This window comes from Eurytemora carolleeae, unplaced genomic scaffold (genome assembly GCF_000591075.1).
Source record: "Eurytemora carolleeae unplaced genomic scaffold, Eaff_2.0 scaffold3, whole genome shotgun sequence".
Lineage (NCBI taxonomy): Eukaryota > Metazoa > Arthropoda > Copepoda > Calanoida > Temoridae > Eurytemora > Eurytemora carolleeae.
The window spans coordinates 249,886-271,525 of record NW_019397377.1 but is presented as its reverse complement, the minus strand read 5'-3'; the positions used below and the strand labels follow the sequence as shown (position 1 = coordinate 271,525).

The following is a 21,640-nucleotide window of genomic DNA, read 5'->3' as shown; positions in this document are numbered from 1 at the left end:
ATAACGAATACATCGGAAGAATTTATCAAATGTCGTCTTGACACTTTTTCAATGAGTTTTATACTATATTACGTAAATTTCAGTACTTGCAAAAGTAAATAAATAGCAATGAATATGCGGGAACAGTTTTAAAGAGTTCCATATAATCATTTAATTAAAAAACTAAATATATGCAACATTCCATTATCAGAAAGTGAAGAATACGACATTTGATGAATTCTTTCGATGTATTCGTTATTAAGGGTTTCACTGTATGTCCTTTTTTTCTTAATTTTTCATTTTTTGTGCATTTTTGCTTTAGTAAAAATGTAGGAATTATCAAGCTATAAAACAATTATTTCTTTTTCATTATTGATCAGATAAAATTTTCAAAGGTTTTTTGGATTTAGAAAATTTAAAAAGCTGTGTCATGTTGATCAGCGCAAAGACAAAAAATGAAATTAAATAGAAATTTAGTATTTAAAAATATTCTAAGCGACATATCTTTGCTCCCATGATGTTGTAAACCTTTGGCATTTTTTGGCATACAAAGTTTAAACTATATATTATATTGCGATGGTATCTGGGGATTAAAAACTAGAGTTTGATACATGTACTCATTTTCTTTGCATACTTGATGATTTCTAAAAGAAAAAGATCAATATTTGCCATTGTCCTGCAGACATATCCTAGGGATATCAGAATCTTTCCAGGTATAGTTTCATCCTTAATTATACAACAAAAAATTACAAATTGTTAAAGTTTTCAAACAGAGCTCATGGAATATCGAAAATTACGTGTGATATCTCTAAGATTCGGTTCATAATTTTTAACCCAAGATTCGTAATTTTTCTATCGTAATTTTTCTATAAAAACAAGTTTTAGAGTTTTTGAAGAATGGATAAAAATCTCTAATATGTTCAATTATGCCACCAAAAGAGGGTGAAAAAAATTCATATTCAGTAAATATTGTCAATTTGTCCTTTTTTTGTTCATTTATAAAAATCTTTTTAGCAAAGGAAATGAGTTTTTGCCACAAACTCAAAAGTTTAAATCCCTATATCTTTAAAAGCCGACGTCGCAGACCTTTGATATTTTAATTTTTAAATTCTCTTATATCAAAAAGCTCAAGTTTGAAATGTCGAAGATATATCAAAAAGCTCAAGTTTGAAATGTCGAAGATTTACATCATCAGACTGAAAAGATATTGGGATTAGAAAAGCCAAGTTTGTGGTAAAGACTCAATTCCTTTGACTTTAAAGATATTATTCTCTCTCCATTAGTGACTTATCGTTGACTAGCTTGAGAACCCAGTGTTGCCCAGGCTCAACTTAGAATCTCAAAATCGAACTAAGAACATTCTCGCGGTTCTCCTGAGTTCCCATTCAAATATGAGTTATGAGGTGCATGAGTTAGGATCAGACATACAAACAAACAGACAAACAGACGTTATATATATATAGAGAGAGTTATCTGTTGGTACATTTTAAAGATTTAATTGATGTATTTCAATAATGTAGATACCTGAGATTTGATTTTTTCTGTACTTAACATTCCAGAAACATACTGCAGGCCGAACATGTAGGTCGTTAAGCCAATGGTACAAATGAAAACCCACATCCAAATATCCTTAATTTTCATATTGAGACAGGATAAATTGATAACTTAGACTCCGTATAATTTTATGTAGAAGAAATTTTTTTTAAATTATGAATAATTTTGTGTCCCCAACTTCTAATTTTTTGGGATTGCCTTAAATCTTTGAAAAAAATATGAAAACTAAAGTTAAATCAGAACAAAAAAATTAAAAAAAAAAATTCAATTTTATTTTATCTGAATTTAAATAAATTATTCTCGTAGTTATAATATCATATATCCAATCTGGAATAAACAATCAAACTTTAAAGCACAGTGCAGTGCTAGCATATAAATAATATAATATTCAGCTAACTTAAATTTCTTTAAATCACTGATGAATTATGAATTAATCATGAATTAACCATAAGTGTTAAAGTGCACTATATGTAGTTTAATAAATATTTTTTTATAAAACCTATCTGTACACAGTGTACAAAAACTGTACATACCTTCCCTAGAGGGTTTACATAAGCTTCGTAGGAGATTTCCTTCCCTGGTTTAGTTATTAAACAGTAGGTCGGTTGTAAAAGCATCTTTCCACCAAAATCAGCAACCTAGACATTTTCATTCATAAGATTTTTAAAATCATTCCATAAAGCAAAGTTTTTGCATCCTCATTTCAAAATAACAGATAGGACACTAGATTTCGTCTTTTTTAAGATTTAGGGTTTTTTTGTGCACAAAAACCCTGAGGTAGAAGTCCAAAGGAGTTAGGCGTAGTCGGCGAAGAACATGCTCTCTCTTTGACTTGTAATTCTACGCCGACTGCGCGTAATTCCTTTGAGCGTCTGCATCAAAAAAATATATTTTCCCTACAAAACTTCCAGAGCGTAGCGAGGGATATGTGTTGAGGAGCTACGAGGTCACAAAGTGGTACCAGTAGTGTCACATAAATTTGACCTTCTCCATCTGCCTAGTTCACAGTGATATACCTGAGATCTGGTGAATGTCAGAGAAAGATCAGAAAGAGCGACATCGATCTCCGATCTCTCCAGCATACCTATCAGTCCATTAAACTGGGAGGTTTTGCCCTTGTGTTTCATACCTCCCTCAACCTTGACAAATACAGGAAAACATATCAACATTTTTTCCGGGTCAATTCTATTCAGTTTACAGTGGTCTAAAAGTCGCAAGGTCCCACGCTAAAATCGACAATAATTTTGCCAATTACTTTTTAAAAACTAAAGCTAAAATCAAGCACTTATTAGCTCTAAAATGAAATGAATAAGGCTACATACCATGGATATTTAATACTCAAGGTTTGATGTAATTATTTCGCTGGGGTGTTATGCAATACGTTCGACATTGGACCCTGGACGTACACTTTGTCTTTGGTTTTGTTAATAGATGTCAAAAAAGTAAAGAAAAACATTCTAAGTCTTTAAACCTTGGTGAAATTTAGCCTCATTCTTTGTATTATAAAAATTGTTGGAGATACTAAAGATTTAAACAACCTTGGTTATATTTAATATTTTGAATTTTGAACAAATTTCTCAATATCTCGGTCAATTCTTAAGGTACAAAAACGACAGACCACATTTTGAATTCTGAAAACAAGGCGCTGTTTATGCTACCATCTCTTTGGAGGCAATGCTATGTTCACAAGATTTTAGCTACGGTATCTTATTTCTGCTTTCTCCAGGGCCCACGATCTACCAAAGTTCTTCTCTAATTTGGACCCTAAACTTCACTTCAAGCTTAATTATTTTTATATAATGCACGATGGCCAGAATGAGAATTGGTTAGAGTGAAACCTAAAGTAAACTACGCAAAGGTTTTAAAAATTTTTTAAACACATATAATACAATTAGATATAACAGCTGTGAAGCTGCACCCACAAAATGACATGTACGCTTACACACTAGCCCTGAATAATATAGATTGGTAGATAGAAGAATATCTATAAGCAGGCCATTATACTATATACAAGTATATGTAAATGTGTGAGGTAAAATCAAAAGCCAAGGCGTTTCCACATTTCCAAGTCGACCCAGTCTTAAAAATCGATGCATCTTTTCGTAGGAGTCTGGATCTTTGTGCGTTACAACTATCTTCTCATAAATTTTCTAGTGATGTGGATAGTTTTATACAGAAATGATCCAGTAAAATCGCTCCGTAACTTTAGAGTAGTTTTGTAAAGTAAGGTTATGCTCTGATTTTATAAAAGTGTAAATATAATTACTTCTTATTAGCATTAAAAATGCCCTATAACGCCTCTATAGAGCAAACCTTGTTTAAAAAAATTCTTAAAAAGTTAAAAAATATTAAAGAATTTGTTTAAAAAACTAACCTTTGAACCATAAAATCCGTCCACACTGGGTAACGCCGAATATGTAAAATTCATCATTCCTAAAATTGTATTTCTAAATAGCAATGCAACCTTAATTATTAACATTCTTTTAAGTTTTGACAGCGTGTTCTGCTTGGTGGTTTAAAAATAAAGATAATTCTTTGTCAGAAATAGATCAATATTTTTTATTTGTTGAAACGTTTAATTCTGGCAAGAAAAATTTTTCCTTCCAAGGCATTATTTAAAATAATTAATTTAGAGAATTTTAAGAAGTCTGATACTTATGAATTTTTACAGATTTTAAACAGAGTTTTCTTGATTTTTCAGGAAAACATTTCAGCAATAATATTTGCATTTCATGTTCTTCTAAATTAAATACATTTAGCAGTAGCTTGAACATTAAAAAAAGGGAAAAATGCGACTTGGTATGTTTTTCATGGACAAATTGTATACCCCTTATTTTATGAACAATCCGTTTGAACAAAAATAAAGAATATTTACCTTTCATCAGCTCAAAAAGCATTCCCTGAGTTCCTGAAAACTGTCCATTGTACCTGAATTACAGAGATTTTATTTATAAGTGCACTTCCATGTGCAGTTCTCAATGTTAACATGGCAATGCCCGATTTACAACGATACCCGTAAAAGCTTTGTCTGATCAAGTGTGAATTAGAAATCCATGCCTCTTTTAATTCATTTTCATTTATGGCGCATTTCATGCTTTTAAGTAACAATAGAGATATATACAGAAATAAATACTTTTCGAGTCAGAAAAACTACGTTAGCTTTCAAATTTTTTATGATATCAAGGTTTCAAGGGTACCGATGTAAATCGGGCATACCATCTTCTCATAGAGGGTCACTTCAAATAAGCTAATCTATAAAGTCCCTTTAATGACTATTCGATTTATTTTACTTACTGTAACTCCTGTAACATATAAGGATGCGTTTAATTACCTGACTATTCGATTTATTTAACTTACTGTACATAGGAGGATGTGTTTAAGTACCCGACTATTCGATATATTTTACTTACTGTACATAGGAGGATGTGTTTAAGTACCCGACTATTCGATTTATTATACTTACTGTACATAGGAGGATGCGTTTAAGTACCCACTATTCGATATATTTAACTTACTGTACATAGGGGGATGTGTTTAAGTACCCGACTATTCGATATATTTAACTTACTGTACATAGGAGGATGTGTTTAAGTACCCGACTATTCTATTTATTTAACTTACTGTTACATAGGAGGATGTGTTTAAGTACCCGACTATTCGATTTATTTTACTTACTGTACATAGGAGGATGTGTTTAAGTACCCGACTATTCGATTTATTTTACTTACTGTACATAGGAGGATGTGTTTAAGTACCCGACTATTAGATTTATTTTACTACTGTACATAGGAGGATGTGTTTAAGTACCCGACTATTCGATTTATTTTTCTTACTGTACATAGGAGGATGCGTTTAAGTACCCGACTATTAGCTGCATTCCTCTTAAATTTACTCTAGAGTATTAAAAAACTTTTTTACAAATTTTAGATTTTTTTATCTATCAATCGCCGGCCCTCGGACGGCAGAGAAAGAACAGAATCCCGTTCCCCCTGGCCGCCCTTGAGACGCACAAACCGGGGTACGTTTTGACACGTTTCCCTGAGGCCGCGATCTAACCTGAACCTGGGAAAATTAGTCTCAAGACTAAGCTGCCATAGATCGGCTAAAATGAGGCTCAAGCCTTAAGGAACCAATTTATTGTTATTATAAATTACTTTGTACAATAAGAGTTGAGATTAAGTTTACAGGACACTCTTGTGAATCTGACAAAGTTAAGAAATTGTGTCTAAAGTCTATTTAATGCTTTTTAAATTAGAAGTTTACATTCTGACAAAACGTTTTTTTAAAATTTTATTTTTAAACTTTCCTTTCATGAGTCTGTGGATCACTATTAAGACGGACTCCGTAGCTCACCTCACTAGTTACAGCCTAGGCAGTATCATTACTATTGTTGTTATCATTATTGTTCTTACTTTTATTATTATTATCATTATTATTATTATTATTATTATTATCATTTTTATAATTATTATTATTATTATTATTATTATTATTATTATCATTTTTATAATTATTATTATTATTATTATTATTATTATTATTATTATTATTATTATCATTTTTATAATTATTATTATTATTATTATTATTATTATTATTATTATTATTATTATTATTATTATTATTATTATTATTATTATTATTATTATTATTATTATTATTATTATTATTATTATTATTTACTAACCTTATAAACATGTAACTCGTTCACAAACCCCTCCTCATTTACAAAAAATACTTGATTGTCTTCAGAAAGAATTTTTATAATAAATTGAAGAAAAAATTATTTGAGATTTTATTAAATGTTCACCATGTATTTCCCCATATTTTTGTGTTTAGTTTATGTAAAAAATGATTAACTAATTTATCTCGAAATTTAATAATAAAAATTTAGTAGAAAATTGTTGGATCGTAAAATTTTGTTTTTTCATTAATTTTTTTAGTATAATTTCAAGATTAATTTAAAATTTCTTTCCTGCGCCCTCAATTCTGATCTTTTTCACATATTCAATATCAACTGTGTTTACAAATACACCGATTGAAGATCCTATCGATCAGGCAATTTTTTTCATTATATATTTGAAGAAATATGATCTAGATCTGAGGTCTGTATAGCAAGCATTAATTTGACTTGGTATAGCTAGTTGAACTATTTTAATGAAATGTTTCCTACACAACAATTGTGTGTATTTTCAACTATTTGTGTCAACGTTTCACTTTCCATTAATTTTGAACTTTGATTAGATTTATAGTTCTTAACTTGTCTTTGAGTTATAAGTTGTCGTTCTATTAAAACAAGAGCAGAGAAAATTTGGTTTAAAAACGACAGAATTTGGATAAAAACATAAAATAGGATTCCTTTAATTTCTAAATTCTTCTCCGGTGTCTGACAAAAGTAAATTAGACTTCCTTCTTTATAAACAGGTCTCATGTTCTCCTAAATAATTTTTTTTTTTAAGTTTTAAATTAAACTGACTTTACCCCTTTACTGCTTGCGGCTCAGTAACATTTCGTCTAGTAGACTTTCGTCTAATACCATCTGGTCTAGTAACATTTGGTCTAAGTAACATTTGGTCTAAGTAAAATTTCGTCTAAGTAACATTTCGTCTAAGTAACATTTCGTCTATGTAACATTTGGTCTAAGTAACATTTCGTCTAAGTAACTTTCAGTAAGTAAATTGGTCTAAAACTACAGAATTGGTTTAACTAAATTTAAGAAAGGAGTAATTAACATTTTGTCCAAGTAACTTTTGGTATAAGTAATTTTTAGTAAGGAATTTGATCTGAAGTACTGGTTGAGTATCATAATTAATTCCGCCATTGAGTTCCTCTCATTTCAACGTGTGGAGAATTTCTCCAATACGAATTGCGGATTTCTTGATTTTGTTTCACGGTTTTCTCCTTTTTTTACACTGTTAAAATAAAATCACTTAACATTTTTTTCAGACCAAATTACTTTTTTTTTTTAAATTATTTTTTATGTTGAAATATTTTTGTTTTACTTTGCTTGTAATGTTGTTGTTGGTGTACTTTGTGCTAAAATACTGTGGAAATGAGTATTACTATAAGTAATATAAGAGTATCAAAAAAGCATCCAACCCTTTTATTGTATGAGAATATTTTACCATGGTTTGTCTAACTTTAGGATTCAAATTCATATCTGTATTGTAGAAAGCGTAGAGAAGCTCAAGCAATTTTTCATCGTCTTCATTACAGAGGTAGAAGTAGACTAAATACAGATAGTATATTCAGTACAGAGGTAGTAGTAGACTAGATACGGATAGTATGTTCATTACAGAGGTAGAAGTAGACTAAATACGGATAGTATATTCATTACAGAGGTAGAAGTAGACTAAATACTGATAGTATATTCATTACAGAGGTAGAAGTAGACTAAATACGTATAGTATATTCATTACAGAGGTAGAAGTCGACTAAATACGGATAGTATATTCATTACAGAGGTAGAAGTAGACTAAATCCTGATAGTATATTCATTACAGAGGTAGAAGTAGACTAAATACTGATAGTATATTCATTACAGAGGTAGAAGTAGACTAAATACGGATAGTATATTCAGTACAGAGGTAGAAGTAGACTAAATACGGATAGTATATTCATTACAGAGGTAGAAGTAGACTAAATACGAATAGTATATTCATTACAGAGGTAGAAGTAGACTAAATACGGATAGTATATTTATTACAGAGGTAGAAGTAGACTAAATACGGATAGTATATTCAGTACAGAGGTAGAAGTAGACTAATTACGGATAGTATATTCAGTACAGAGGTAGAAATAGACTAAATACGGATAGTACATTTATTACAGAGGTAGAAGTAGACTAAATACGGATAGTATATTCATTACAGAGGTAGAAGTAGACTAAATACGGATAGTATATTCAGTACAGAGGTAGAAGTAGACAAAATACGGATAATATATTCATTACAGAGGTAGAAGTAGACTAAATACGGATAGTATATTCATTACAGAGGTAGAAGTAGACTAAATACAGATAGTATATTCAGTACAGAGGTAGTAGTAGACTAAATACAGATAGTATATTCATTACAGAGGTAGAAGTAGACTAAATACGGATAGTATATTCATTAAAGAGGTAGAAGTAGACTAAATACAGATAGTATATTCAGTACAGAGGTAGTAGTAGACTAAATACGGATAGTATATTCATTACAGAGGTAGTAGTAGACTAAATACGGATAGTATATTCAGTACAGAGGTAGAAGTAGACAAAATTCGGATAGTATATTCATTACAGAGGTAGAAGTAGACTAAATACGGATAGTATGTTCATTACAGAGGTAGAAGTAGACTAAATAAAGATAGTATATTCAGTACAGAGGTAGAAGTAGACTAGATACGGATAGTATATTCATTACAGAGGTAGAAGTAGACTAAATACGGATAGTATATTCATTACAGAGGTAGAAGAAGACTAAATACGGATACTATACTAAATACGGATAGTATATTCATTACAGAGGTAGAAGCAGACTAAATACGATAGTATATTCATTACAGAGGTAGAAGTAGACTAAATACGGATAGTATATTCATTACAGAGGTAGAAGTAGACAAAATACGGATAGTATATTCATTAAAGATGTAGAAGTAGACAAAATACGAATAGTATATTCATTACAGAGGTAGAAGTAGACAAAATACGGATAGTATATTCATTACAGAGGTAGAAGTATACTAAATACGGATAGTATATTCATTACAGAGGTAGAAGTAGACTAAATACGGATACTATATTCATTACAGAGGTAGAAGTAGACAAAATACTGATAGTATATTCATTACAGATGTAGAAGTAGACTAAATACGGACATTATATTCATTAAAGAGGTAGAAGTAGACTAAATACAGATATTATATTCATTACAGAGGTAGAAGTAGACTAAATACGGATAGTATATTCATTACAGAGGTAGAAGTAGACTAAATACAGATATTATATTCATTACAGAGGTAGAAGTAGACTAAATACTGATAGTATATTCAGTACAGAGATAGAAATAGACTAAATACGGATAGTATATTCATTACAGAGGTAGAAGTAGACTTGATATAGATAGGAACTTTATTACAAAAAGGTAGATGTAGACTAAATACAGATAGTATATTCATTACAGAGGTAGAAGTAGACTTAATATAGATTGGAACTTTATTACAAAAGGTAGAAGTAGACTAAATACAGATAGAATATGCATTACAAAGGTAGAAGTAGGGCTGGGCAGTTTTGGCTTTTTTGAAAAACATTCGTTTCGTTTTGTTAACAATGATAGTTTCTCAGGAAAAAAAAAGAAAACTATAATTTTCAAAACGATCGTTTTAAAAAACGATCATTTTTAAAGTAGAAACACGATAGTTTCGAAAACAATGACCGTTTTGAAAGATAAAAATGTATTTAAAATTTATTTTATTTTATTTAGTACGTTTTAAAAAAAATTAATAATTTTTGAAAAAATCTAATATTCATTCATTCAACTACAAAGCATGAGATATTACAAATAAGCAATCACAATTTACTATGCAGTTTGGACCCGCCAAACCAGGGTTTGTTGTTTTGAGTGGTTGGCCCTAAGTTAATTAGCGATACTGAATATAATTGGTTACACATATCAAGATATGTTTTTGGATAGGTAAGAATTTGGTAGGAAGGAAGGAGATTGTCAGGTGATCTGTGGCAGGGTGAGATCAGAGGGATTTTTATGTAGAGATAAATTAAAATACAGGGTGTTAATGATNGTAGTAGACTTAATACAGATAGTATCATTACAAAGGTAGTAGTAGACTTAATACAGATAATATCATTACAAAGGTAGTAGTTATAGACTAAATACAAATAGTATCATTACAAAGGTAGTAGCAAACTTAATACAGATAGTATCATTACAAAGGTAGTAGTAGACTTAATACTTGATAGTATCATTACAAAGGTAGTAGTAGACTAAATGCAGATAGTATCATTACAAAGGTAGTAAATATACTTAATGCAGAAAGTATAATTACAAAGGTAGTAGTAGACTAAATACAGATAGTATCATTACAAAGGTAGAAGTACACTTAATACAGATAGGTAATTCATTAAAAAGGTAAAAAACTGCAATTCCCTGTCTTCAACGTTTTAAGAGTTAAAAACTATATTGTGTATCACAAAAATTACACTATAATGAGATAATTCCTATTATGAACTGTCATAAGCTGTAGTTTTACAATGTACACAACTTGCTCTATCAACTTAAATGATTCAGAAGTTATCCTAATTTATACCTGTTTTAAACCTCGTTCGCTCATAAATATCCCAAACTGTGTTTACATGTACAGTATGTAATGCAGTACGTTTGGTTCCAGCTGCAGTTATTATGTTTGTACTGCTGTTTACTGCGTGGGCACTTCTTTGCAGTACCAAATCGTACAGAAGGAGAGTCAAACCCAAAGCTTTCATCATTCAAACTAAAGTTGACAAAGAAAAATATCATTATAAGTAAGACAAAGTCAATATGTTGAAGAAAATAACAAAATACCAAATGATCTTTGACACACACTCAAATTTTCTATTTTTTATACCTTGAAAACCTGACGTTTAGAACCTTTGATATTTCAAACTTTTATTTGATCTAAGAAAATTCATGGTTTGAAATATCTATTCTACTCCATTGGGTTACAAAGATATACAAAATTCATAGCTTGTAATATTTAAGGTCTACTCGGATAAGTTGCAAAGTTATAAGAATTAAAAAAATTATAATTTGCGACAAAGGCTCAATTTCTTTGAAGTTAAAGAAAAATGCCACTTGGTTATTTTAGCTCATAACTGTGTCTCAGAATACTGCGTACAGGGTTACCCACAAAGCATGAGACTTCTGAGATGACTGTACGGAATTTGTAAAGTTTTTTTTTCTTACGGTTTCCTACAGCTAGCTGTTACAATTAAATCAGCTAGTTGTTACAATTATCTCAGCTAGTTGTTACAATTAGCTCAGCTAGCTGTTACACTTAGCTCAGCTAGCTGTTACAATTATCTCAGCTAGTTGTTACAATTAGCTCAGCTAGTGTTACAGTTAGATTGTCTCTTTCTCTATAACATTGTATTTTTGTAAGGTTACACTTTTGAAAAAGTTTACAATTTGTTCAACTAGGTGTAGCAAGTTGTCATCTAAGACTCATTCTTTGCGTATATCCCTTTGTATATAGCGTTTAATGTCTGTAAGATTTCAATGAGTGTATTTCCTGTGATATGTTAATAGAAAAAAACAGTTTACAAGTGTTTATATTTACACAATATCAAATAGGATGTGTGCCGGAATATTATTAATTTTTCTAACCATATTTCTCGTTCTTTAATTTCAATTTACAGCAACCCTTTTTTTATTCAGAGATATTATTGAATAATACAATGTCAAATTTCACCTTTTTTTTATTGCCAGAATTTTTTGAAAATTGGTCAAATCTATAATAATTATCAACTTTTTATTTAAAGATTATCTTTTTTTCAAAAACATTGAAACACTTTCCCAAATGTTAAACTTAGATTGTAATTTTAAAAACAAATTTAGGTCATTAGTTTTTTTGGTTGACGATCCTCCATTAAACTTTTTTTATGAGACATTTTTCTCATAATCAGAGATACTTCTCAATAAGAGCAAAATAACACCGAGAGTTAAAACCACTGAAAATATTTCGTTTAAATTATAAAGTGTGAAAAAATTTTTGATTAAAAATACCAGCTAAATTTGTTTCTCTCCGTTTGATGGTTTAAGTACTACTATACCCAGTAAACATGTTTACTAAAATATAGAGTGGGCAGGGGCACTGTAATTATTATAAATTAGACTTGTTTGTGAAACATAATGAATTTAATGGATTTATATTTTCCAATTAAATAAAGAATAAAGTTCGTACAATACACCCCGTGGGGTTCTATTATAAAGTCGGAAAAACATAAACATATATGTTTTGAAGAAATTATAATATCCTTTGAACCCTTTGATGCATATATTACGTATAGCTAACTACAATAAATTTAATCCTGTCACAAATGGAGTATATGTGAGTATATTTATGTCATATTTGATCTTTCATTTAAAATCCGTCAACAATTGCGTAAAACACTTAAAATACTTTATATTTATATTTAAAATAAATAGCCCCAGAAATGTACAATCTTGTGAATAAGAAGAATCTGCATTTAACAAGTAAATGGGTTCTTACACTAAGTTTAAGAATTACTGGAATTTTTAAGAAGACATAGTGGATATATATAATATTTTACAGTGGTCGCTGATTATATCAATACAATTTTAACGACATTTTATTTATGATGCTCTGTATCCAGCACACATTTGTCAAATTATAAGTTTGCAACTTGCAAGTAAACAAAGAGAAGTTGTTAGTAAACAACTTCTCTTTGTTTACATGTGTCTCTGCTTATTAAAGATGAGTAGAAATCAAAAATTGACATAGAACGTCGTCTTCTTTGTATTGATATATACGACGACGACTGTATTATGTTGCTTAAAGGGAGTGTTTACTTGTCACCCTTTAGAAAATACATATCAAACTGTGATCTTGCTACATTGTTCTTGAATTAAACGTGCAGGGCACTCCAGTGTAGACCCAGAGTCGATACAGCATGTTTTATCAAACACATGTAAGGTAGCAAGATCACTGTGTTGGTAGTCCAGACTGGACAGTATAAGTGAATGCAAATGAAGTATATATGTTGTACCGGCTCGGATCATGCTATTTTTAGAATGGGGTGATTAATAACCACATTTTTGGATGTGGAAACATCACAGACAGAGCCAATGTGGAGCTGAAATTCTCGATACTATGGCAAACTATTCATCGAATTTTATTGCCAGACAGTCTAGGACCTTTTTAAATAGTAAATCATAATTTTTTATAGATAGCGCGAGAACATTATGTTACATTACTGGTACAAATTGATGGCCTCGTAGGTCCTCAAGTTGTGGTCTGATAGATTCTCTCCAAATGCATAATACACATATTTTAAAAAAATTGCTAAAAAGATAACAATCAAACAATTTATGTTGCAAAAATTTATTTAAACAATAAGCAAACCATCACTTTTTAAGATAAAACAATTTGGCTGTATTTGTAGTTTGTACACTTTTATTTGGTTCTGCAGAGATGTCTTCTGCATTATATTTTTAAGAAAAAAAATGCGAGGCATGAAATCACATATTCTGTAGAAACCCATTAAAATTTAACAATACAGAAAATAACTAAAATTTTGAATTCAAAAACCACATGTAGTTTTGTAAAAGCAATATAAACAAGCAATTTGTTATCAAAAAGGATTTTATGAATTTAAAAACGAGACATGAGAGTGGGGAAACACGAGTAGTTTTGGAAAACGCGCAATTTTAAATGAGAAAGCTCTCTCTCTGCTGGCGAAGCGGAAGTGGAACATCAGGCGAGGAATCTGAAAGATCGTCTTCATCATCTTCAGGATTTCCCGGATTTACAACGGAGGAACGGGCTGCGTCAGCTGAAAAAACATATAGAGGTATTTTTATATTATTAATTTTACATCCAAGTCAAGTCACACATTTGGCATTTAAGCAATTAAGTTGTTTAGTCCCCCTGGAATTTTTCATGAAGTTTCATTTTTTAGGAATTTGTTTCTGTTCATTGTATTTTTCCGGAATTTATTCATTCAAAGTTTGTATTTCAGAAATGTATTACGTAAAAAAACTTGTCCATTGGTATTGTTTGGAGTGAGTGTGACGACACGAAAACATTTCTTGAGAGCCAGTATATTTTCAAACTAACAAAATTGTTTAAATATAAGAGGGATTTTGAACTAATCTTTTATTCAAACAATTTCGTTATTAACTTTAAAAACTTGCTCTCAAATAAAGATTTGTGTATCCGGATCTAGGAACTCTTGTATTGTGGATATTGAGATCAGTGCTTGATATTGATCTTATGTTAATCTACAGATAAATTTAATCTTTATTCGATATCCGCATGGTTATTGTTCTAAGTTTGGAGTTGAAGGGAGATTTGATCAGGGAAGAAAAACCAAAAATGAAGATATAGAAACTTGGAAAGGTATAGTATTTCATTGATCCTCAAAATAAAAGTACCAATTGTCGATATCGAGAGTCTCCAACACTAAATTTCACAGCTGAGAGTGGACTAACCTGCAATTCGTCTACTCCTCTGCATGACCTGCTTAGCTATAATCTGGTTCAAGGATAGAGACTGATTAACCTGATCAGAACAACCTAAATGTAGATAGAGACTGATTAATCTGATCAGAACAACCTAAATGTAGATAGAGACTGATTAACCTGATCAGAACAACCTAAAGGTACAAAGTACAAACACATGTAACAAATAATTTCTACGGATAAAGCGCGAATTTAATTTTGAAAAAAATGAATAACATTCACATTTCTCTGATTGTTTTTTTTCTCACATATTTTTACTATTTTATATTATTTCTTCATGCTTAGTTATATGTTTTCTTATTTGTTTACCTAACATCTTTTTTATATTTTCTACTTTCTCCATTTTCTTTCTCCTCTCTTCTTCTCCGACGTTCTCCTCCTACAGATAATGCATGTGTAGGTAGGTAAAAGGAATGGACAACATTCCATTAACAAGTGAAAGTTTTGAAAATTTACGGAAAACTCCATTTTCAAACGAAAAATACTCCATAATTTATAAGTTAATGGCTAGAAACGATTTTACTGAAAGGTCCTGTTTGGAATTCATGAGAAATATATATAGTCAGCTGTTTTGAACGTTAGCGTACACTGAAATTTGAACAAAATTTTAAATATAAACACAAGGATTTATCTGCCGTCGATGATCAAAAAAAGGTTTAAATATAAAATATATACAGGGTTACCCACAAAGAATGAGACTTCAGAAACGACTGTACGAAAGGTAAGCTGTCGGTTTCCTCATATTCATGATGCCCGCAACTGTGAAATTGTGTTTTTCTTTATCAAAAAATTTAATCAACCATTTCTTAAGACTTTATCCGATCTAGAAGACTTAACTTAATAAAAAGAACGGAATACCTGTTCCGGAATATATCACTGCGGAATAAATGTAAGAAGAACGGATTACCTGTTCCGGAATATATCACTGCAGAATAAATGTAAGAAGAACGGATTACCTGTTCTGGAATATATCGCTGCAGAATAAATGTAAAAAGAACGGAATACCTGTTCCGGAATATATCACTGCGGAATAAATGTAAAAAAACGGAATACCTAGGCTGTTCCGGAATATATCACTGCGGAATAAATGTAAGAAGAACGGAATGCCTGTTCCGGAATATATCACTGCAGAACAAATGTAAGAGGAACGGATTACCTGTTCCGGAATATATCTCTGTGGAATAAATGTAAGAAGAACTAAATACATGTTCAGGAATATACCTCTGTGGAATAAGCGTTAAAAGAACAAAATACATGTTCCGGAATATACCTCTGTGGAATGAACGTAAAAAGAACAAAATACCTGTTCCGGAATTTACCTCTGTGAAATAAATGTAAAAAGAACGAAATACCTATTCCGGAATATACCTCTGTGGAATAAATGTAAAACGAACGGAATACCTGTTTCGGAATATATCTCAGCGGAATAAATGTAAGAAGAATAGAATACCTGTTCTGGAAAATATCTCTGAGGAAAACTATAAAAAGAACAGAATACCTGTTCCGGAAAATATCTCTGAGGAATACTATAAAAAAAAACAGAATACCTGTTCCGGAATATATCTCTGCGGAATATGTATTTTATCTGGAGCTCCAAGAACTCCGTCGATACAACTTGAATCCAGCTTTCTAAATTAGCGATAAAATAAACAAAACAAATAATAATAATAGAAAGCCGTTAATAAAGTTTAATTAAAAAATCGCTAAATAATCTCATTTTGGAATTCATTTTCAAATGGCAAGAATTATTTTTCTACCTTTCAGTATGTTGACTTGACTTTACGTAATCTGGACAATAATCAGCTCCTGGACTTATACAACTTCTAAACAATAAGCATTTATTTTAGTCTATTAGTTTAATGTAAAATAATATGGTGTCTGAAAAACTGAAATTTTCCAAATTAACTGGAAAATCTGTTAATTTTTCGAAGGAATTTAAACTATTTTTATGAAACTATAATAGTGTACTTTATCATTATTACTCACTTCATCGTGAATTTCATAATGAACGTGCTATAAAGCAATCATCGTGCTATAATGTTAAATTAGCTGTAAATTATAGCACGTGTGCTGTAAGGTTTTGATTGGTTCTCGGATTTTCTCCAAAAAAATTAGGATATTTCCAAAATATTTATTTGAAATAAGACAAGTGCAATAACGTTTCTAAAAAATTACCTATAACACTATTATTTTGGCACGTAGGTGCTATAAAGTTTTTGGACATAAAATTTCTCTATATCTCGAAGGTTCTCGCCTTTTTAGATTTAATTTTGTCCCTAGCTGCTTGGGACAAAATTAAATCTAAAAACGCTTGAACCTTCTCGATAAAGGGAAAATTTCTGCCTAGAAACTTTATAACACTGCTAACCAAATAGCAGTGTTATAAATAATTAATTTACCATGAATTCAAAAGGATTAAATTGGGGATTTTCTTTGTGAAACCGGTTAATACTGCAGGATAAATACTTCTGAGGTAGACAAGTGTCAGTCATCTTACAGAAACATTTGATAGACAGATATCAACTATTGCTCTTTATGGTTCTGGCCTCAACACATTTTTTGATTATTTGATTTATTTACCTGTTTATTAGACTAGGACTAGAGCTTGTAAGCTTACTTTTAACTGGAAGTAAACTGCAATTCCTGTCAACCAACTACAATATACAGCTACAAGGTAATGTACTCAACGTTTGCAAACCAACTACGATATACAGATAATGTATTCAACATTTGCAAACCAATTACAATATACAAGTAATGTATTCAGCTTTTACAATTACCAAAAAAACTTAACATGTAATGATTTCAGCTTTTGCAAACCAACTACAATATACATGCAATGTTATTTGCTATCCCATGCAAACCCACTTCATTATTCGAGGAATGTTTAATAAGTTTTGCAAAAAAAAATTTTAAAAATACTTCTAGACGTCTCAGCCCTGTATTTTTTTTCAAAGCTCGATGTATCCATCACGGTTGAGCTCTCCCAACAGACTTTATTCATCAAACTTTTTATTTCTATGAAATTCGCATTTTTCCGGAGGTTGTTTAGCTCCGATGTCACAGCACAGGAACTTTCCAAATTCAAAGCAGACACCTTTGACATGATCCAAAATGCATTTGGAGAGAATATAATGGACAAGGCAACAGTCTACGTGTGGATTAAAAGGGAAAAAGTGTAATGGAGAGTGTGTTGGCAGAAAGAGGAAATGTCTGAGCAGGAAAAATCCACAAACAGTTGACATAATTGAAAGTTTTTCAGATAAAATTCACAAGGCTTCTTAGTTGATGAAGTTTGATGAGTTTGGCATCTGCTGGTGTTGCAGAAAAAGTTGTATTAAGCAGGATTTTGAAAGATTTGGACAAAATTTGCTCCAGAGAGGTGTTGGGAAAAAATATTAAATGGTTTGCTGAAACGTAGATTACAACTATAAAACCATCAAGGGCTCTTTCTACAAGAAAGGCTTTCCCTTTTTTGACTTCTTAAGTTTGTCCAACCCTCCAGAACACGCATTAATTAATAATGTTTCAGTCTATAGATAAAATATTTAGGTTGTCACAATTAACGTTTACGGGCTCTGGGAGAAAGATAAGATAATTGTGTCTAACATATTATCTGATCGACATTAGATGGTCAGGAAATTTGAACCGGTATAAACATAGTGAACTATAAAAAAATATATTATACTCTTTAGCACACCAACTTCAATATACAGGTTGTAAATTGTAATGTATCTATTTAATGTATTTAAAATATGGAGTTCTTCAATAACTGTTTTTTTCTTGTGGGGCTTAAAAATTATTTTTTTTTTATGATAAAAACTATTTTTTCTAAAAAGGAATTTTTCATAACGTTTAAAAAAACATAAACCTTTTTTGAAGACGACATTATATTGATTTGTATTCATTGAAATGGGATATCCTGTGTAGTAATGATTTTTTACCTTTTCTTTTCTTCTTCCAGCTTTCTGAATGAAGATTGGCACTTTCCGTTTAGGTAGAGAATGATTTTGCTGAACTGAATTCTGGAAATCTTTCATCGATAGATTTTCTATAAAAGAATAACTCTCTTTTTATCTGATTTCAGAGTTGACATTAACACAAAGTAAAATGTTTCACCTTTTCCAAAAAGTCTTTCATAAGCAGAGGGGTTACCATCTTTTCTGCCAAGACTATTAAGCCTTAAATTCACATTATTTTTATTTTTGTTACCTTGTTTATTTTTTTATAATGTTTTATAAATTAATTAAACTAACCTTTTTGATTGAAATGAGGAGCCACCAGGTAAATTATGCATAGTATTTGGTCTCACGTTTTCAGGATTTCTAGCAGATAATAAATAAATTACATTTATTCTTTTTAATTAATCGTGTTTTTGTGTGTTAAAAGATTTGAGTTGAATGAAGACAGTTTCACCTATATAAATGTAAAGTAAAAATGTGTTAGGTCTATTCTCGTTAGCTAGACGTATCCTGTTCGCTTCTGATTTGTTTAAACCAGGCCCGTAGCCAGGATTTGACCAGGGCGGATGCAGTATGACGCGCCAGATGCGAAACAAATTTTTGGGGGGTTTTTAATGATTTTTTCAACAATGTTTGGTTTGGTTTTACAGTGGTATATGGTTGTTATTACATTGTCAATGCACACTATAAAGGCTAACCTTTTTAACAAGTGTATTTGAGCTTTTCAGGGAGTACTGCTTAACTAACAGAGTCAAGTAATCATTTATTACTTTGACTTTGCAATATGAAATTGATATGATCTTATTTCTTATTCATTTAAAAAAAAGCTTTTCAAAGGTCAAGGGGGTGCAATGGAAACGCCTCACCACGGAAATGCCTCAAAAAAAAACTCGTAAAACATAGCACACCTGTCAAGAGGGGGGGGGGGGCTAAAAGTCTGAAAGTGTACAGGAGATTACCATTTTATTTCCATGGGACTCTATGCATATAATTAATAAATCATACTATTAAATGACTATGAGTAAATTTTGATGTTGTGTTATATTTAATCAACAGAGTGTACTGATCAACTGTTAGTTAGCCTGCGATAGGTCACAGGAAAGACATGACTCAGGGGATGAGTTGAGAGAGTACACAAAAACTCTGTCACACTTTTAATGAGTAACGCACAAAAAGATTATAATTTGGTTTGAAAATCCATTCTTACTCGGGCTGTATAATTTATAACTATATTTTAGAAACTTATGAAAACAATTTCTTTTATATAGGACTAGGGGGTGGGGGCAAATTCGTCATTGCACCCCTCTTTCATAAGAAAGGGGGTGCACCTGCACCCTTACACCCCCCCTGGCTACGGGCCTGGTTAAAACGAACTGTTCTATAGATTAAATCTCATAAATTTTGATATAATAGCAACATATTTTGTCTTAACTAACCCTATGCCATGGGAAAACGTTTTAACAATTTGTGAATAAATGAAACAAAGTGCAAATTTGTCAATTTACCTTGGATTTCTTGGCAGAGAATTTGTGCGCCGGTCTAAAATGTCGTCTTTCTTGTTCCCCTGCTCTGTGTCAAACATATGATTGGTCATCTGATCAATGAGAGCAATCATCTCCTCTTCTGATTGGTTGGAACATGTGGATGCCGCACTACATGGTCTTTCTAGATAAGGTGGTAAGGATTGGCACGAAGACGACATTGAATTAAATTTGTCTAAACTTCCAGATTTCCCAGTGTACTGGAATTGATGGGATAACAGGCGAGAAACTTCAGGTGATTTAACTTCTTTACTTCTAATTAATATCATTGTTTATTTTTTGTAGCTCAAAACATTTTCATACCTTCCAAGACTTTAAAAAAAATTTAGACTTACATCATTTATACGAGCAAATAAAATGGAAAGTAATGCAACCTTCATAAAACAAAACTAAAAATCAAAAGTGATAATTTTTTGGCAGTAAATTTAGCTTTCACCGGGCATATATTTGATATATATCTTTTATGTGAAAGAAAAGTTGAGAGCAGAGAGATTTGAGATCTAAAATTGAGTTGATTGGCAATCAATAATTTGATTTAATGATTTATATTCCTGTGAAGTGTATTATTTAGATTGAACCAATTCTCCGTAAATTTTCCTTCAGATTTACTTTCTAATATTCAAACACTGATAAACATTGCTGTAAATAATTGCAACCGACCCCATGATTTAACTCATTTTAAAATTTGCCTGCTAAATTTACACTTTTTGCAACTTTAAAAGTACATGTTAAAAATGATTAAAAATCAGTATTTCCTAGGTTTCCGAAGGGTATTTCGCTAGGAAAATGATGGAAAGTGCTGGAATTTTCCGGTGAAGCTCCAGTATTATCACGAGATCGTTGGCTATCATCCACACCCTTCTGTACAGCTTCAACGTCAAGACGTCCTGGGTAGGATAGGACAACCTCATTCTAAAATAATTTTAATTCAATAAAAAACTCGGTCCTTACCAGAAACAGTGAAATTATTGATGTCGTCTTTCTTTCTTTCTTTTATGAAATGTAACCAAGAATCGTTCAATGAAAAGCCTACCACCCCGGTTAAATTTAAATCCCAATAAAAATCTTTTCTTAATCTTTAACTTTTAATCCTAATTCAAATTTGAACCGGCATCGGCAGTAAGTACTTAAGAGCGACGTAGCTTTAATTCTTTAAACTCGGTTCAGCTGAACACTTTTAGACATATAAGTAACTAGCTGAAGGGCCAGGCGTTGCCGGTGGAAAAAAAAATTTTAAGTTGTAAAAAATATTCAAATTTTTTTTTTTGAAAAACAAGTTTCGATTTTTTTAAGCCTTTAACACCCCCCGGTCACCCATGAATGTCCACAAAAATTGATAGCCCATTCCAATATGTCCTTTCATTTTAAA

General features: G+C 31.0%; 2 protein-coding genes across 4 annotated transcripts in view; both read right to left on the bottom strand.

Moving 5' to 3' along the window:
- The window catches only part of LOC111713919 (glutamate receptor ionotropic, kainate 3), a gene marked incomplete in the record, with an annotated part of 16,975 nt that extends 4,656 nt beyond the window's left edge, over nucleotides 1-12,319 (bottom strand). Inside the window, 14 exon segments of the mRNA XM_023488910.1 lie at nucleotides 614-705; nucleotides 1,504-1,608; nucleotides 2,067-2,171; nucleotides 2,550-2,672; nucleotides 3,908-3,966; nucleotides 4,409-4,461; nucleotides 5,367-5,426; nucleotides 5,840-5,901; nucleotides 6,221-6,279; nucleotides 6,509-6,580; nucleotides 6,892-6,970; nucleotides 7,659-7,762; nucleotides 10,837-11,019; nucleotides 12,291-12,319. Coding sequence (XP_023344678.1) covers nucleotides 614-705; nucleotides 1,504-1,608; nucleotides 2,067-2,171; nucleotides 2,550-2,672; nucleotides 3,908-3,966; nucleotides 4,409-4,461; nucleotides 5,367-5,426; nucleotides 5,840-5,901; nucleotides 6,221-6,279; nucleotides 6,509-6,580; nucleotides 6,892-6,970; nucleotides 7,659-7,762; nucleotides 10,837-11,014 — 1,151 coding nt within the window.
- Nucleotides 12,320-13,613: 1,294 nt separating this feature from the next.
- LOC111713888 (uncharacterized) overlaps nucleotides 13,614-21,640 on the bottom strand; it is a 30,805-nt gene continuing 22,778 nt past the window's right edge. For all 3 annotated transcript variants that reach the window (XM_023488872.1, XM_023488870.1, XM_023488869.1), the window contains 12 exons: nucleotides 21,027-21,183; nucleotides 20,823-20,883; nucleotides 20,236-20,526; nucleotides 19,025-19,093; nucleotides 18,888-18,949; nucleotides 18,713-18,819; nucleotides 17,349-17,422; nucleotides 16,526-16,591; nucleotides 16,316-16,397; nucleotides 15,078-15,147; nucleotides 14,739-14,822; nucleotides 13,614-14,080 (listed from right to left, as the gene is read on the bottom strand). In XM_023488872.1, the coding sequence (XP_023344640.1) occupies nucleotides 13,956-14,080; nucleotides 14,739-14,822; nucleotides 15,078-15,147; nucleotides 16,316-16,397; nucleotides 16,526-16,591; nucleotides 17,349-17,422; nucleotides 18,713-18,819; nucleotides 18,888-18,949; nucleotides 19,025-19,093; nucleotides 20,236-20,526; nucleotides 20,823-20,883; nucleotides 21,027-21,183 (1,248 nt within the window). In that variant the 3' untranslated portion in view covers nucleotides 13,614-13,955. The remainder of the gene's footprint in view (nucleotides 14,081-14,738; nucleotides 14,823-15,077; nucleotides 15,148-16,315; nucleotides 16,398-16,525; nucleotides 16,592-17,348; nucleotides 17,423-18,712; nucleotides 18,820-18,887; nucleotides 18,950-19,024; nucleotides 19,094-20,235; nucleotides 20,527-20,822; nucleotides 20,884-21,026; nucleotides 21,184-21,640) is intronic.